The sequence below is a fragment of the Nerophis ophidion genome, linkage group LG12 (assembly GCF_033978795.1).
Source record: "Nerophis ophidion isolate RoL-2023_Sa linkage group LG12, RoL_Noph_v1.0, whole genome shotgun sequence".
NCBI lineage: Eukaryota > Metazoa > Chordata > Actinopteri > Syngnathiformes > Syngnathidae > Nerophis > Nerophis ophidion.
This window is the reverse complement of record NC_084622.1, coordinates 58,706,593-58,722,661: the sequence shown is the minus strand read 5'-3', so window position 1 is coordinate 58,722,661 and position 16,069 is coordinate 58,706,593. Positions and strand designations below refer to the sequence as shown.

The 16,069-nt window shown below is 43.6% G+C and overlaps 1 protein-coding gene across 6 annotated transcripts in view; it reads right to left on the bottom strand.

Annotated features, from left to right (window-relative positions):
* The window catches only part of LOC133563632 (UPF0606 protein KIAA1549-like), a 61,515-nt gene that overhangs the window by 19,901 nt on the left and 25,545 nt on the right, over nucleotides 1–16,069 (bottom strand). For 5 of the 6 annotated variants that reach the window (XM_061917867.1, XM_061917865.1, XM_061917868.1 and 2 more), the window contains exons 7-14: nucleotides 14,881–15,067; nucleotides 14,735–14,794; nucleotides 14,454–14,599; nucleotides 8,201–8,378; nucleotides 6,422–6,606; nucleotides 2,145–2,303; nucleotides 1,638–1,829; nucleotides 768–991 (exon numbers count right to left, since the gene is read on the bottom strand). In XM_061917867.1, the coding sequence (XP_061773851.1) occupies nucleotides 768–991; nucleotides 1,638–1,829; nucleotides 2,145–2,303; nucleotides 6,422–6,606; nucleotides 8,201–8,378; nucleotides 14,454–14,599; nucleotides 14,735–14,794; nucleotides 14,881–15,067 (1,331 nt within the window). The remainder of the gene's footprint in view (nucleotides 1–767; nucleotides 992–1,637; nucleotides 1,830–2,144; nucleotides 2,304–6,421; nucleotides 6,607–8,200; nucleotides 8,379–14,453; nucleotides 14,600–14,734; nucleotides 14,795–14,880; nucleotides 15,068–16,069) is intronic. The other variant, XM_061917869.1, reaches the window with a different exon arrangement.

The following is a 16,069-nucleotide window of genomic DNA, read 5'->3' as shown; positions in this document are numbered from 1 at the left end:
ATACCGAAATACATGTCAAACTACTTCCTCAACGTAAATGACCGTCATAACCACAACACCAGGGGGAGCTCCACAAACCACGTTAAACCCAGATTCCGATCTAACAAAGGTTTTAACTCATTCTCTTTCTATGCCACATCAATGTGGAATGCGCTCCCAACAGGTATAAAAGTAAGTGCATCTCTATATTCCTTCAAAACCGCTCTAAAACAACACCTCCAGGCAACTTCAACACTTTACTAATACCCTCCTCCATTCACATCCCATCTCCCCGGATTATAAACAACCCAATGTAAATAATCAAATGTACTTCTAATGTATATACTTGTTCTTATGCTATGTGAACTCACTATGTTCTCTGTTGGCTGTACATATCCTACTAAATAAGACCTACACTGTTTCAATGTCCACATTTTTCTGTTGATGCAATTGTTGATAACTGAAGTACTGATATCAACCAAAGCTCCTCATCCCACCCCCCGAATTGTAAATAATGTAAATAATTCAATGTACATACTATGATGATTAACCTGTGTGATGACTGTATTATGTTGATAGTATTTATTTGTACTATGAATTGATTAACGTGGACCCCGACTTAAACAAGTTGAAAAACTTATTCGGGTGTTACCATTTAGTGGTCAATTGTACGGAATATGTACTGAACTGTGCAATCTACTAATAAAAGTATCAATCAATCAATCAATCAATCAATCAAAATGTCAATAGATAAAATAACACTGCCTTGCACTTCCAGGATCACTGACCTCTCATGTCTTCGACTGCTGCGGGATGCCTTTGTAGAGGAGGCAGAGTTTTTAGATATGGGAGCTGGGCCCTCCCCATTTTGGGACGGACAGGGGCCTTCCTTATCTGACATGGGCAGAGGCCCTGCTGAGATTGATTCCTGCACCACCGTGACGTCATCTTTATTCTGCTGGCCAAGATGCAGCTTGGCAAAGTCAAAGCCTTTCACACTGGGAGCCTGCAACTGTGTTTTAGAGATAGAACAATGAGAGACATTTAATAAGAAAGAGATTAATCATACTCAACAGTTGGTCTGTAGTTTTGGTATGGCGTGGATCCAAACACAGGGCGGGGAAAGAAAGGGGTACAAAAAGAGGAATGGCTGAGAGTGATGAGGAACATTTTTCGACTTGGTCTCTTATCAGGTGAAGTACAAAAAAATAACTATCTGCTTTCACTTGACACTAATGATATGTTCACATTTATTTTGTGAATTGTGTACACAGATATATTAATCACAATGTTTCTCTCAACCCAGTGTGATGCTTAACAGTATGCAACAATTGGCCAAGAGAGAGAGCAAGTGTAAGTGTGTGTGTGTTTTTGCAAAGTGCTGTTGCATACAAACAATGCAAGTCTTTGAAGCTAAAAGAGTAGACCCAGTTTATTTCGATCAACACTAAAGCTGGATAAGGTGACGTGGGAGTCTAATGAAACAATAATCTGGCAGACATAAATTACTATTTTGAGCCACAACACACACAGGACATAAATAAACTAAACTTCACTACATAGAGACTGTACATTGCTACCACAGAACTACTTATATGAGCATGGTCCTAATGTCCACTGAAGCCACAAACACCATTTCTAGCTATTAATGCCTGTACCTCCTCCTGGACCCGCCTCCCTTTAGGAAACACTTTAATTCCCTCTTCTTTCTTCATCTCTTTTGATTTCGTGAGTGCTGCTTTGTATTCTTGTCCTGGTTTGAATGCTCTCCCGCTAGCCCTCTTCGTGTTTTCTTTTTTTTCCTCCTTTTCTCCGTCCTCCTCCTCATCACTGGGTGTGCTGTTTTTGCTCTGAGAAAGAGCGAATGGTCCCTGAGCAGAAGCAATGTTCGACACCAGAGATTCTTTTCTAGCTGAACTAATTAGCTGAACTAAGTCTTCTTTTCAATAAGAAACAAAGTTTCCAAATTCTATCCCGTTTTTCCTGAGAACCATCTTCCTCTGCAGTGGAATTTTTTTTGTCAGTTACACATTTCTGAAAAAAATAGTATATGTATTGAAATTCCAAATGTCCACTGCCGAGGACTGTGGTTCTCAGGAGGATATAAACAACGCTACAGAAACAAGAGCAATCATCTAAATCCTCTGCCAAACACTACTCTGTACCTTTCCCATTTCAACATTATTATCTTCTTCATTTTCTTCCTCTTCATCTTCATAGTCCTCTTCCTCCTCCCCAAATTCGTCGTCCTCTTCTTCACTAAACTGTACACCGCTCTCATGCTGAGGTAGTGCCATGTGAACGGGGGACTGTGAGGTAGCAGACTGCGATCAGAGGGGTGAGTGGTGTTATGTGACACATGATGATGTTAGATTACTTTCCATTGTACATTAAACAAATTACATCAATATGGGTTCGTGAGCTCGGTTCAAAGGCAGAGCATTTACTGGTAAGAGAGGGATCAAAGCCAGATGCATGAAACGTTGTCTAGTAAGACAGGAAGTCCCAAAATACATCTAAGTAGCCTTTAATGATGTAGGGATTTGCCTGAGCATGAGCACGGAGAAACAATACTCTTCGGTTATATTCCATGACTCATGCTCAATTGTGGTGTATGTTTGAAGTATTACTAAAATAATAGAAAGGGCCATCCATCCATCCATCACCTTCCGCTTATCCGAGGTCGGGTCGCGGGGGCAACAGCCTAAGCAGGGAAACCCAGACTTCCCTCTCCCCAGCCACTTCGTCTAGCTCTTCCCGGGGGATCCCGAGGCGTTCCCAGGCCAGCCGGGAGACATAGTCTTCCCAACGTGTCCTGGGTCTTCCCCGTGGCCTCCTACCGGTTGGACGTGCCCTAAACACCTCCCTAGGGAGGCGTTCGAGTGGCATCCTGACCAGATGCCCGAACCACCTCATCTGGCTCCTCTCGATGTGGAGGAGCAGCGGCTTTACTTTGAGTCCCTCCCGGATGGCAGAGCTTCTCACCCTATCTCTAAGGGAGAGCCCCGCCACACGGCAGAGGAAACTCATTTCGGCCGCTTGTACCCGTGATCTTATCCTTTCGGTCATGACCCAAAGCTCATGACCATAGGTGAGGATGGGAACGTAGATCGACCGGTAAATTGAGAGCTTTGCCTTCCGGCTCAGCTCCTTCTTCACCACAACGGATCGGTACAACGTCCGCATTACTGAAGACGCCGCACCGATCCGCCTGTCGATCTTACGATCCACTCTTCCCCCACTTGTGAACAAGACTCCTAGGTACTTGAACTCCTCCACTTGGGGCAGGGTCTCCTCCCCAACCCGGAGATGGCACTCCACCCTTTTCCGGGCGAGAACCATGGACTCGGACTTGGAGGTGCTGATTCTCATTCCGGTCGCTTCACACTCGGCTGCGAACCGATCCAGCGAGAGCTGAAGATCCCGGTCAGATGAAGCCATCAGGACCACATCATCTGCAAAAAGCAGAGACCTAATCCTGCGGTTACCAAACCGGAACCCCTCAACGCCTTGACTGCGCCTAGAAATTCTGTCCATAAAAGTTATGAACAGAATCGGTGACAAAGGACAGCCTTGGCGGAGTCCAACCCTCACTGGAAATGTGTTCGACTTACTGCCGGCAATGCGAACCAAGCTCTGGCACTGATCATACAGGGAACGGACCGCCACAATAAGACAGTCCGATACCCCATACTCTCTGAGCACTCCCCACAGGACTTCCCGAAAGGGCCAACCCCTGGTAATTACACTCAATGCGGTTGTTTAAGGGCACAACGACCTTCACATGATTATGTCGAGCGGTCACTTTAGTAGCTGATCATCAACGTGGTCGTCTGATTCTGCAGGTGTTTGCTAGTTCTACTTTGATAGACTGAATGACCTCATGGTCATATACGTTGTTTGTGCTAAACTTTTAATCAGCGGTAAGCATGTATTTGTTATAGTTTTAGTTGTTTTTTGGAGCATCACAGTAGTGTACATTCTAAAAGCCCATTAAGATAATTACTAATTTAGCCTTGCTTCGAATGCTGTCATTGAGCCTTACGGCCATGTTTCCAAAACAACTGTAATACTCAACTTTATATTGTGACTGAACCTTTTCCCCAAAGAATCTGTGGTGGGCTCTCCTATTTCTGGGGCTGAGGTTGCCGAGGTAGTTAAAAAGCTCGTCAGTAGCAAAGTCCCAGGGGTGGATGAGATCGGCCCGGAGTTCCTTAAGGCTCTGGATGCTGTGGGGCTGTCTTGGTTGACTAGACTCTGCAACATCGCATGGACATCGGGGGGGTGGTACCTCTGGATTGGCAGACTGGAGTGGTGGTTTCTCTCTTTAAGAAAGGAAACCGGAGGGAGGGTGTGTTCTAAATATCGTGGCATCACACTCCTCAGCCTTCCCGGTATGGTCTATTCAGGTCTACTGGACAGGAGGCTTCGCCGGATAGTCGAACCTCGGATTCAGGAGAAACAGTGTGGTTTTCGTCCTGGTTGTGGAACTGTGGACCAGCTCTATACTCTCGGCAGGGTTTTTGAGGGTGCTTCGGAGTTTGCCCAACCAGTCTACATGTGCTTTGTGGACTTGGAGAAGGCATTCGACCGTGTACCCCGGCAAAGTCCTGTGGGGAGTGCTCAGAGAGTATGGGGTCTGATTGTGGCGGTCCGTGCTCCCTGTATGATCAGTGTCAGAGCTTGGTCCGCATCGCCGGCAGTAAGTCGGACCTGTTTACAGTGAGGGTTGGATTCCGCTAAGGCTGCCCTTTGTCACCGATTCTGTTCATAACTCTTATGGACAGAATATCCAGGCGCAGTCAGGGCGTTGAGGGTATCTGGTTTGGTGGCTGCAGGATTAGGTCTCTGCTCTTTGCAGATGATGTGGTCCTGATAGCTTCATCTGGCCAAGATCTTCAGCTCTCACTGGATCGGTTCGCAGCGGAGTGTGAAGGGACTGAGAGGAGAATCAGCACGCCCAAGTCCGAGTCCATGATTCTCACCCGGAAAAGGGGGGAGTGCCATCTCCGGGTTGGGGAGGAGAGCTTGCCCCAAGCGGAGGAGTTGAAGTACCTCGGAGTCTTGTTCACGAGTGAGGGAAAAATGGATCGTGATATCGACAGGCGGATCGGTGCGGCGTCTTCAGTAATGCGGACGCTGTACCGATCCGTTGTGGTGAAGAAGGAGCTGAGCCGGAAGGCAACGCTCTCAATTTACCGGTCGATCTACGTTCTCATCCTCACCTATGGTCATGAGCTTTGGGTCATGACCTAAAGGACAAGATCACGGGTACAAGCGGCCGAAATGAGTTTCCTCTCCTGGGTGGCGGGGCTCTCCTTGAGAAGCTCTGCCATTCGGGAGGAACTCAAAGTAAAGCCGCTGCTCCTCCACATCGAGAGGAGCCAGATGAGGTGGTTCAGGCATCTGGTCAGGATGCCACCCGAGCGCCTCCCTAGGGAGGTGTTTAGGGCACGTCCGACCGGTAGGAGGCCACGAGGAAGACCCATGACACGTTGGGAAGACTATGTCTCCCGGCTGGCCTGGGAATGCCTCGGGATCCCCCGGTAGGAGCTGGACGAAGTGGCTGGGGAGAGGGAAGTCTGGGCTTCCCTGCTTAGGCTGCTACCCCCGCGACCCGACCTCAGATAAGCGGAAGAAGATGGATGGATGGATTCCCCCAAGACATCATGTCCAAAGAACATTTGTTTTTTCAAAGTTTTCTTTTTCAGTTGATGACAAATTAGCATAGCAGTTTAGAATTGGGTTCATTACAGGAGGAGATATCGAACACTTTTCCTTCCACTTGTATCGATCAACCTATTTTTTTAACCTTTTCATATAAACTTTGGACATTATACGGAATATAAATACAGGGCTACTGAACATTTTATTGGTCATACATAATTATTTAGAAATATTTGCATAACTTGTAAAATATTAACATTACATTATTTCTTAATATCTAATTATAAACATACTTCAACTGCATTTTGTTGGTTGTCCCTCACTCAGGATCCCATAGCCAAAATCCACTTTCTAGTCTCCAAGTGTAATACAGTAAACCCTTGTGTTATTGCTGCTAATTTGTCCTGGACCTGGCTGCGCTATACCTTTTTTGAAGTATGAATTATTAATTATAAATGTAATATTTTCATAGCTAGAGTATAGAAAACTTTTCTGAATGCAGCTGTTAACATTAACAAAACCCTCTAGACATGAACAACTTTACAAGCTGCAAACTTTGACGCGATAGCCCTAGTGTGTTAGACTGGTAATATTAAATATCAAAATATTAAATATCTTGTTTAGTGCCACAAAAACCTAGCCTAGAAAACATATATGCTGTCTTATACAAATCATTCATTTTAGGAGTAACAGCTACTGTAATGAGCTAATTTGATTATGAGTGTGCATTGATATTAATTAGACGAGTAAAACCGCACAGCTCTGTGGCATTTACCTTCTGTCTCTGCTGGATGGACGCCATGGCATCTGGCTGGAACTCCAGCTTGTCTGTTCGACACAATTTCCAGTAGAGGATGGAAATGATGATAATGACCACCAGGAGAGGAATCACCACTCCGATGATGATCCACACATTGGGGTTCTCAGTGTCAGAAGGTAAGGATGACATCTTTTCTACAGCTTAAGTGTGGCAGAGACACACAACAATTTCAATACTGAGCATTTCAAAGTCTTTTGGGAAAGTTGTCTTTCTGCCTCAAAGCTGAAATATAAGCAAACAGACCTTCGCTATTTTAAATTCACTCGTTTCATCCCTTGGGAAAGTTCATTTAGGAAAAAAGAGGCAGCACGAGGACAGACCTTCCTTTAGGGCTATTATTAGGTTTTTGTCCTCTCTTCAGAGACGCACTGTTTGATATGTGAACATTACCACTAACATGAAAGGGGTCGAATGAAGTTAGAAATGAAAAGTTTGGTTGGCCTTATTTCTTAGATGTGGTTTGTAAACAATTAGAAAAACAGTATGTTAAAATATTTTCTTCTGACTTTTGTAAAGGTAAATCGCACAATTCACTAGATCCCGTGTGACGTTACCCCACCAACACAGGCAAAAGTTTCTTAAAATAGTCTCATTTGTTGGTGCTAAGTTTGTGCAGTTGAAATCAATCAATCATTCAATGTTTACTTATATAGCCCTAAATAAATGAACTTTTGTCACACCAGCACATGAGACAGCTCAAAATTTAGTACCCGAGATCCCAGATTTAGCCCAATGACTACCACAAGAACATTAGTATGTACAGTACATAACAATTTACATAGAATAGGATGTAAATAGAGTACTGTAGGTTATACATAGCATAGGTTAATAGGAGTAGATTGAAAATATAATATAATAAATATACTAGGAATAACTGGAAAGTACACTAATGAATAGTGCAGATACATAAATTACAGCACAAGAAACACACCTTGGGCAACACAAAGGGCAATTTGCTGTAAGCAAGCAGAAGTGTGTCTGACCATCATCTCCTGGGGAATTCAGTTTAAAAATATATTTTTTTTATGCTGGTAGCTACATTGACCCTGAAATAAAGTTGACCTTAAGTAATAATAATTGTAAAATTAAATGTAAAATAAAAATGTGACCTGATTTTATTGTTAATAAAATCTAGTCACATGGTTAAATTGTGATTCTAAAGTGGATGCTTTGTGCGGCCCATTCTCAACAAGACTTCCTCCAGCAGCCCCCAAGTAAATTGAGTTTGAAACCCCTGCTGTTTATTGCAACTTGAATGTAAAAAGAAAGACAGCAAACCAAACCAAATAACAAGCCCCAAATGGTTGTTTGTGCTCTAATTGAAGATTTAAAAGTCAATCAAAGTTTTTCAAGCCCCTATATTTTTCCCATGTGTTATATTTGTGTGGTTAAAATTATTTATTATGCTGTATTTATTTTTGAGATATTAAAGATTATCAATATTTTTTTATATCTCAAAACAAAATCTGCAAGTTCGATAATTTCAACTGCACAAAAAAGTACAAACAATTACAACTATTTTGGTTGAATTTAGAGAAAATTGGAGGCTGGGTGAACTTTTACAACTGTCAATTAAAACTCAGAAACCATTTTAGAGACACAAAGAAGCACAAACCTAGCACAAACAAATTAGACTATTTCAACAGTTTTAAATGGGTTTGGGGCCAACTTCACATGGGTCTAACTAGCAGAACTATTACTATGTCAACTAAATGTTGTACTTATGGTACTCACGTTGTGCTAAAATGCCCTGAACACGATATCCCAAGATAATTGCTGCTTTTTGGACGTCCAGGCTATTGAGTATATCGGCCGTTTTGACAGCAGGGACCCTCTGACCATCGGAGCCCTCCACAAAATACACGACCTCCAAGGGATGGTCCATGCCCACCATCCGGTTCATTGTCACAACCTGGGAGTTAAAACAATCAAGAGTTGCATGTAGTCACTTGTCTGGAAGGCTACCAGCTAACAATGCAATGAAAGAAGGGTAAAAAAAAAGCTATCAAAACTGTAAAAAGCATTTGGCAGATTTGATCATTACTATATTAAAAGAGAGGAAATGAGAACATATGACTCAGATGATATGCATAAAAGACTTACAAACAAGTCCAGATGTTGGAAATTGGCAGTAGATGACTCAATGAATGTTAGTACTGTTCAAGAACCAAGGCTTGTAGTCCTAACACTTACCATTATTATGTTGTTGTTTTTTTAAATCACATGAGACTGTTTAGTCGTTTTAACCTCAATGCAAAAACAAATGCCTTGCTGTCTAACAGATTACATTTGAGAAACTGGGGAAAAAAATCCCCCCCATGTGCTTACTATATGTGCTTATGTTTCAAAACATCAGAGAACAATGATATTCAGTGAATATAATAAACCTTAGCCATGTAATTATCTTGGAACAAGGCAGGTACAAATACTGAAATGCATTTACTAACATTTGTCAAAATTGCATTTTTTTCATCATACAGAATGGTTTTCTTTTTTCCCATTAAGGCAACAATTATTTTTGGTTGCCCCAAGGTAGTCAGGTGTGAGAAAGTCATACCTGAGAATGAGAGGAAAGAAGTGTAATTCAAATTGCATTGCCCTTTTGTATATAGGTGTTTTTTTACTCTATTAATCTCCTTACGACATTCTGTTGTCCATTAACTTTCTATATAGTACTTTAAAAGAGGCTGGATGTGCATAGATTATTTTGCCTATCAATCATAATATATAAAGGTGGAGAACCAGTGCGTGTGTGCCAGTGTTCGTTGGTAAACCCTCCCTTCTAAAAACATTTAGATTTTGCGCTGCACATCACAGTTGACAGCCTTTAGCGCTGCTTTTAGCTCAATGCATAGTGCAGTTTTCTTAGGGCATTCAATCGATCCCAACGGGATTGTTTGGTTTGTCTTAGAAGACGTTTCGCTTCTCATTCGAGTCGGTGGTGCCAGTACCTCATATTTAGGGTTTTGACAGCAGCCGCTATACAAGATCTGACCAATCTAAGTCTATGAGCATGAACTGATGAAGCCTACAAGGATGAGGGGCGAAAAGTCTTTCAAAACCAACCAAACAGTCCAGTTGTTATCAATTGAATGCCCTGAGATTACAATGACCTGAATAAATGAGAACATTCATGGACGCAGTGCAGTTTCATTTGGAAAACCTAGGTTAGAGTTCCGTGTGGAATAAATGCAGGGGTTAGACTAGGCAGGTTACAATAGGACTAACACACTAAGGGCTTAATTTACTAAGATCCAAATACCAAACGGTAAACGTGTGATCTTTAAAATAGTGTGTACTATAAGGGGTCATGGTGCGTGCGATTTACTATGACTCCGTGTGCAACTGAAAGTGTTTCAGACCGCCCTAAAGATTTTCTGTGTACTTTACAGCACATCATCACAGAAACACTCTCATGTACTGCACATTCATATCATGCTCCTACCAGCGGTATTATGCTGTTTTGAAATATGTGGGAGACATGTCTTACTGAATTTCTACCCAAATTAGATTAGATAGATTAGATAGTACTTTATTTATTCCGTCAGGAGAATTCCTCCAGGAAAATTACAATTTTCAGCACAATCCCATTCAAGATCAGACAAACATTACAGGGAGACAGAACAGGATCGCTGACGGGTCTGCCGGCTTCCAGCGCCCCTTACAAAAAAGATGACATACAGGTAAACAAATCTGCCCTGGGATAGACTGACAAAAACATGGCTGACAATTTGCGCCTACAGCCTCTCTGACTGCCACCAAACAGTGGCACTGGGAGCAAACGGCTGTAACCCGTCCATCCATCCATTTTCACACTCTGAACAAGTCGCCAGCTACGGCTGTAACCAGGAACCCTCAAATTGCTGCCGCCACACTACCAAATTCATACTATTTTATTTACCGGTATGTGAAATTGTTTTAATACTTTTTTAATCAAATTTGAATTTAATTTGATGCATGTGTTTCCCAGTTATTATACAGTATTTTGTTTACTTGCAAGTCTCATTTTCAAATACTGAGTTTGTCCCAAGGCTGTTGCCATAGTCAGAGAGTTGTATTCTGCCATTAGCTAAATGTGCCAGTCTTGTTCTTTGGTGAGCCCTGTAAGTATTGTACTTATTGCACATCAACTGTTTGATTTTAACGTGTATTTTAGTTGTGTATTTGATTGTCCAGCTTGGTGGTGTTGAAAGCGCTCTATAAAATGTTATCCATTTATAAAAGGGACAAGCGGTAGGAAATGGATGGATAACAAATTCAATGTGCATTGAGCCACCACATTTGTTTTGATGCATTTATCTTATGTTGGAAAGTCATTGCCAAGTTATTTTGTATGTCTTGTAGTCATATTAACATACATTTTTTTTGTAATTAACGTTTTACTGTGTTTGAAGTAAACACATCTTAAAAGTGCCCTCAACTAGAATCTTAATTGACAACCTGTCGTCTGTCTGCTAAGTTAGAGGAAAGAGACGTTAGTGGCAGCAGAACAATGCATGATTTGTACTAAAACTATCCATCCATCCATCCATCATCTTCCGCTTATCCGAGGTCGGGTCGCGGGGGCAGCAGCCTAAGCAGGGAAGCCCAGACTTCCCTCTCTCCAGCCACTTCGTCTAGCTCTTCCCGGGGGATCCCGAGGCGTTCCCAGGCCAGCCGGGAGACATAGTCTTCCCAACGTGTCCTGGGTCTTCCCTGTGGCCTCCTACCAGCTGGACGTGCCCTAAACACCTCCCTAGGGAGGCGTTCGGGTGGCATCCTGACCAGATGCCCGAACCACCTCATCTGGCTCCTCTCGATGTGGAGGAGCAGCGGCTTTACTTTGAGTTCCTCCCGGATGACAGAGCTTCTCACCCTATCTCTAAGGGAGAGCCCCGCCACACGGCGGAGGAAACTCATTTCGGCCGCTTGTACCCGTGATCTTATCCTTTCGGTCATGACCCAGAGCTCATGACCATAGGTGAGGATGGGAACGTAGATCGACCGGTAAATTGAGAGCTTTGCCTTCTGGCTCAGCTCCTTCTTCACCACAACGGATCGATACAACGTCCGCATTACTGTAGACGCCGCACCGATCCGCCTGTCGATCTCACGATCCACTCTTCCCCCACTCGTGAACAAGACTCCTAGGTACTTGAACTCCTCCACTTGGGGCAGGGTCTCCTCCCCAACCCGGAGATGGCACTCCACCCTTTTCCGGGCGAGAACCATGGACTCGAACTTGGAGGTGCTGATTCTCATTCCGGTCGCTTCACACTCGGCTGCGAACCGATCCAGTGAGAGCTGAAGATCCCGGCCAGATGAAGCCATCAGGACTACATCATCTGCAAAAAGCAGAGATCTAATCCCGTGGCCACCAAACCGGATCCCCTCAACGCCTTGGCTGCGCCTAGAAATTCTGTCCATAAAAGTTATGAACAGAATCGGTGACAAAGGACAGCCTTGGCGGAGTCCAACCCTCACTGGAAATGTGTCCGACTTACTGCCAGCAATGCGGACCAAGCTCTGGCACTGATCATACAGGGAGCGGACTGCCACAATAAGACAGTTCGGTACCCCATACTCTCTGAGCACTCCCCACAGGACTTCCCGAGGGACACGGTCGAATGCCTTCTCCAAGTCCACAAAGCACATGTAGACTGGTTGGGCAAACTCCCATGCACCCTCAAGAACCCTGCCGAGAGTATAGAGCTGGTCCACGGTTCCACGACCAGGACGAAAACCACACTGTTCCTCCTGAATCCGAGGGTCGACTATCCGGCGTAGACTCCTCTCCAGTACACCTGAATAAACCTTACCGGGAAGGCTGAGGAGTGTGATCCCACGATAGTTGGAACACACCCCTCCGGTCCCCCTTCTTAAAGAGAGGGACCACCACCCCGGTCTGCCAATCCAGAGGTACCGCCCCCGATGTCCACGCGATGCTGCAGAGTCTTGTCAACCAAGACAGCCCCACAGCATCCAGAGCCTTAAGGAACTCCGGGCGGATCTCATCCACCCCCGGGGCCTTGCCGCCGAGGAGCTTTTTAACTACCTCAGCGACCTCAGCCCCAGAAATAGGAGAGTCCACCACAGATTCCCCAGGCACCGCTTCCTCAAAGGCAGACGTGTTGGTGGGATTGAGGAGGTCTTCGAAGTATTCCCTCCACCGATCCACAACATCCGCAGTCGAAGTCAGCAGAACACCATCCGCACCATACACGGTGTTGATAGTGCACTGCTTCCCCTTCCTGAGGCGGCGTATGGTGGTCCAGAATCGCTTCGAAGCCGTCCGGAAGTCGTTTTCCATGGCTTCCCCGAACTCTTCCCATGTCCGAGTTTTTGCCTCGGCTACCGCTAAAGCTGCACACCGCTTGGCCCGTCGGTACCCGTCCACTGCCTCCGGAGTCCTATGAGCCAAAAGAACCCGATAGGACTCCTTCTTCAGCTTGACGGCATCCCTCACTGCTGGTGTCCACCAACGGGTTCTGGGATTACCGCCACGACAGGCACCAACAACCTTGCGGGCACAGCTCCAATCAGCCGCCTCGACAATAGAGGTTCGGAACATGGTCCACTCGGACTCAATGTCCCGCACCTCCCTCGTGACATGTTCAAAACTAACTCATGGGAAATAAATAATTTCATATTTAATTTTTTCTGAGCAAAATAGCAAATTACATCATTTGACTGACACAACTCTGACTCGGTAGCGAACCCAGTACAATTGCCTTATAAGAGCAGCACTAACATTTGGCGCCACAGGAAGCGGTAAGAATGACTGAGGAAATGTACCACTATATTCTTATTAGTGACTGCGCCGGAAGTTTCTCGGAATACAATTGCGATAACATTTCATATTAACTCCTCTCATTCATTAATTGACATTTCAAATGTTGTTCTTCACACAAAATGCCATGCACAACACGTGATCTGCACGTACAGGTGAGGCACTCGGTAAAAGGAAGCAAGTAAAAACATACTCCTTAAGTCAGAATCACCCTACTGTCTTAAAATTAGAAAATATAAATGTCTTAAAAAGGGAAATCCACACAAGACTTCATCTGTGGAAGTATGCCATTGGATAAGGTAGATAAACAAGCACATAATACTTTCTTTGTACAAAATAAATCCATATTTATGACTGCAAAACCACCACTTCAAAAGGAATAAAAATGCGGGACTAAAACTAGAGATGTAATCATGCAAAGAGGTGAGCACTGTGTGCTTACCACTAATTTGCTCCTGAAGTGCTTTGTGTTTTCATGACACAGCATCAACAAGGAGACAGAAAGGTCAGGACAGTTAAGTTGTTTCTCAGCCAGGATGATATTTATCACTTTCAGTCAGTTTTCCACTTTAAGTTCTTTTTCTAAATCTTTGAGGCAACACTGTCTGCTCCATTATTCTCTCCTCTCAAAACAGAGAATCTCTTCATCATATCAAATGCATGATTCAAGCAGACCGAGAAAAACAATGAATAATTCATTTTTTTTTTGCAGCTTTACAGGTCACAGGAACCATCTAGAAATATGGCTACAGGAAGGAACAGCACTTCATAAGGGTGCAGTCTTTGAATGGCCGGCCTCTGGGCTGAATGGGATGCTGTTGCCATGTGTGCATCAGTGTGACACTGATGAGCAGGTGCAGGACTACTCCACAAAAGCAAGATCCTGATTAGCAAAGCAGTAAAGCTTTCAGTGGGTACCCAAACACCACTGCAAAGCTCAAATAATGGGCCCTCAGTACTGACTCAGGAGCACGGTAGTTAGAACTTGCATCACGCAATAGTGGATAGCAAACGGTACACTGAAGGATGTGTTTGAATGACCCAGTTATCTATTTACAATTGAATGCATTGATCCAGTTGCGCATTAAATTATATATAATCATAATAATGTAATTTTTGACAAATTTAGAAGCGAGTCAATATTGAAAGTAGGACAGTTGACTGACAAAACATGGCAAGGTCAATGGCACGTGACAATAGAGTCTGTACAGGGTGTACCTGAACGCTGCTGTTGCCGACATTGGTGGCTCTCTTGACACGTCTGACTAATCCCATGGCCTCCGCAAGTAACATGGCCACTCTGCGCTCAATGTTGGCTTGGAAAGTCCTCTGTCCCACTTCACTGTCCAGCACTCCCAAGAAAACTATATCAATAAACAGCACAACAAAATTACACCTACATATACGTACAGTATATACACATCTATTTAACACACACATTGCTGTACTTGACTAGATGTTTAGTAGGATCATGATTAAATAAACTCAAACCTTCATACCTGTTCTCACCCAGGAGGAGCGAAGGAACTGACTTGTGTTCAACTTTGGATAATGGAAAGCTTTTGAGGGTAAACAAATGATGGCACTGTTAAAGACGCCACACAAAGAAAGGGAAAAGTGATGGACAGTTGAGTAAACGACTCACGCTCAGCAATCTGGAAGACAGGGTAGCCCATGTAATAGCTGAATTCCACCTTGGTGAGCTTCATAAGAGCATTGCTGACCTCGGACCCCATTAGATAACCTCTCGAGTTGTGTACAGTGAAGGTGATGTCCACCGGAGACCTTCCCAGTCGTTGATTTTTAAGAACAGTCATTGAAATATTTTTAATCTGCAGCAGAATTAGATAATCTTCATTGATGAAATCAGGCAACAAAAGGACAACATATTCGTTTTTATTTTAATTTAGTTTTTTGTCAAAGATTGTTACTCTCTGTAAGAGATCACTAAGTAGGGCATCAAATAGGGTAGTTTAGCTTACACAAATTCCTAAATAAATATAACTGAACAATTTTACACAAGCTAAATCACTCACTACTTATCCTCCCAATAAGCCATTTAAAAAAGGCAAGCTCCCTAAATCCTCGAAAACCAGAGCATGAATTCCTCACAAATACAGTACCAAATAGAATGAAAATAGCTATAAATTTAAAATTAAATGGGTTATACTTGTATAGCGCTTTTCTACCTTCAAGGTACTGAAATCCCTTTGACACTATTTCCACACTCATTCATCCGCACACACATTCACATACTGACTGCCATGCAAGCCCCTAACCACGACGCATCATGAGCAAGGGTAAAGTGTCTTGCTTAAGGACACAACAGACATGACTAAAATGGCAGAAGCCTGTGATCGAACCAGGAACCCTGAGGTTGCTGGCACAGCCGCTCTACCAACGGCGCAACGCCAGGCCCCAAGCTATATGGTTACGTAAGATCATGACGATTACAAATATTTTAAAAAGACAGCTAAAGTGTACATTCAATAGAGTCCATTCTGACAGTCTTTAACTGAGCAAAATGGATGTTTTCCAGCTCAAGCTTATAAAAAAATACTGACTGTGTGTTTCCCCTAAATACAGGAGTGATCACCGATCCCTAACAAGACAATGTTTGGGGTATTGACTAGGAATCAATCAAGCCAGTAACATAGAAGTCCGTTGTGTGAACTACTACACGTTCAAAGTCTCCTATGTCAAGTAGGCTTATTTAGAAAACAATTACATTTTCTTGCCATATATAGAGGAAACAGTATAAACTTTAGGATGCAGCGAAGGAGAGTGATAGCAATAACAACAAGCAGTGCAACTATTTTTGCAAATGAATAATC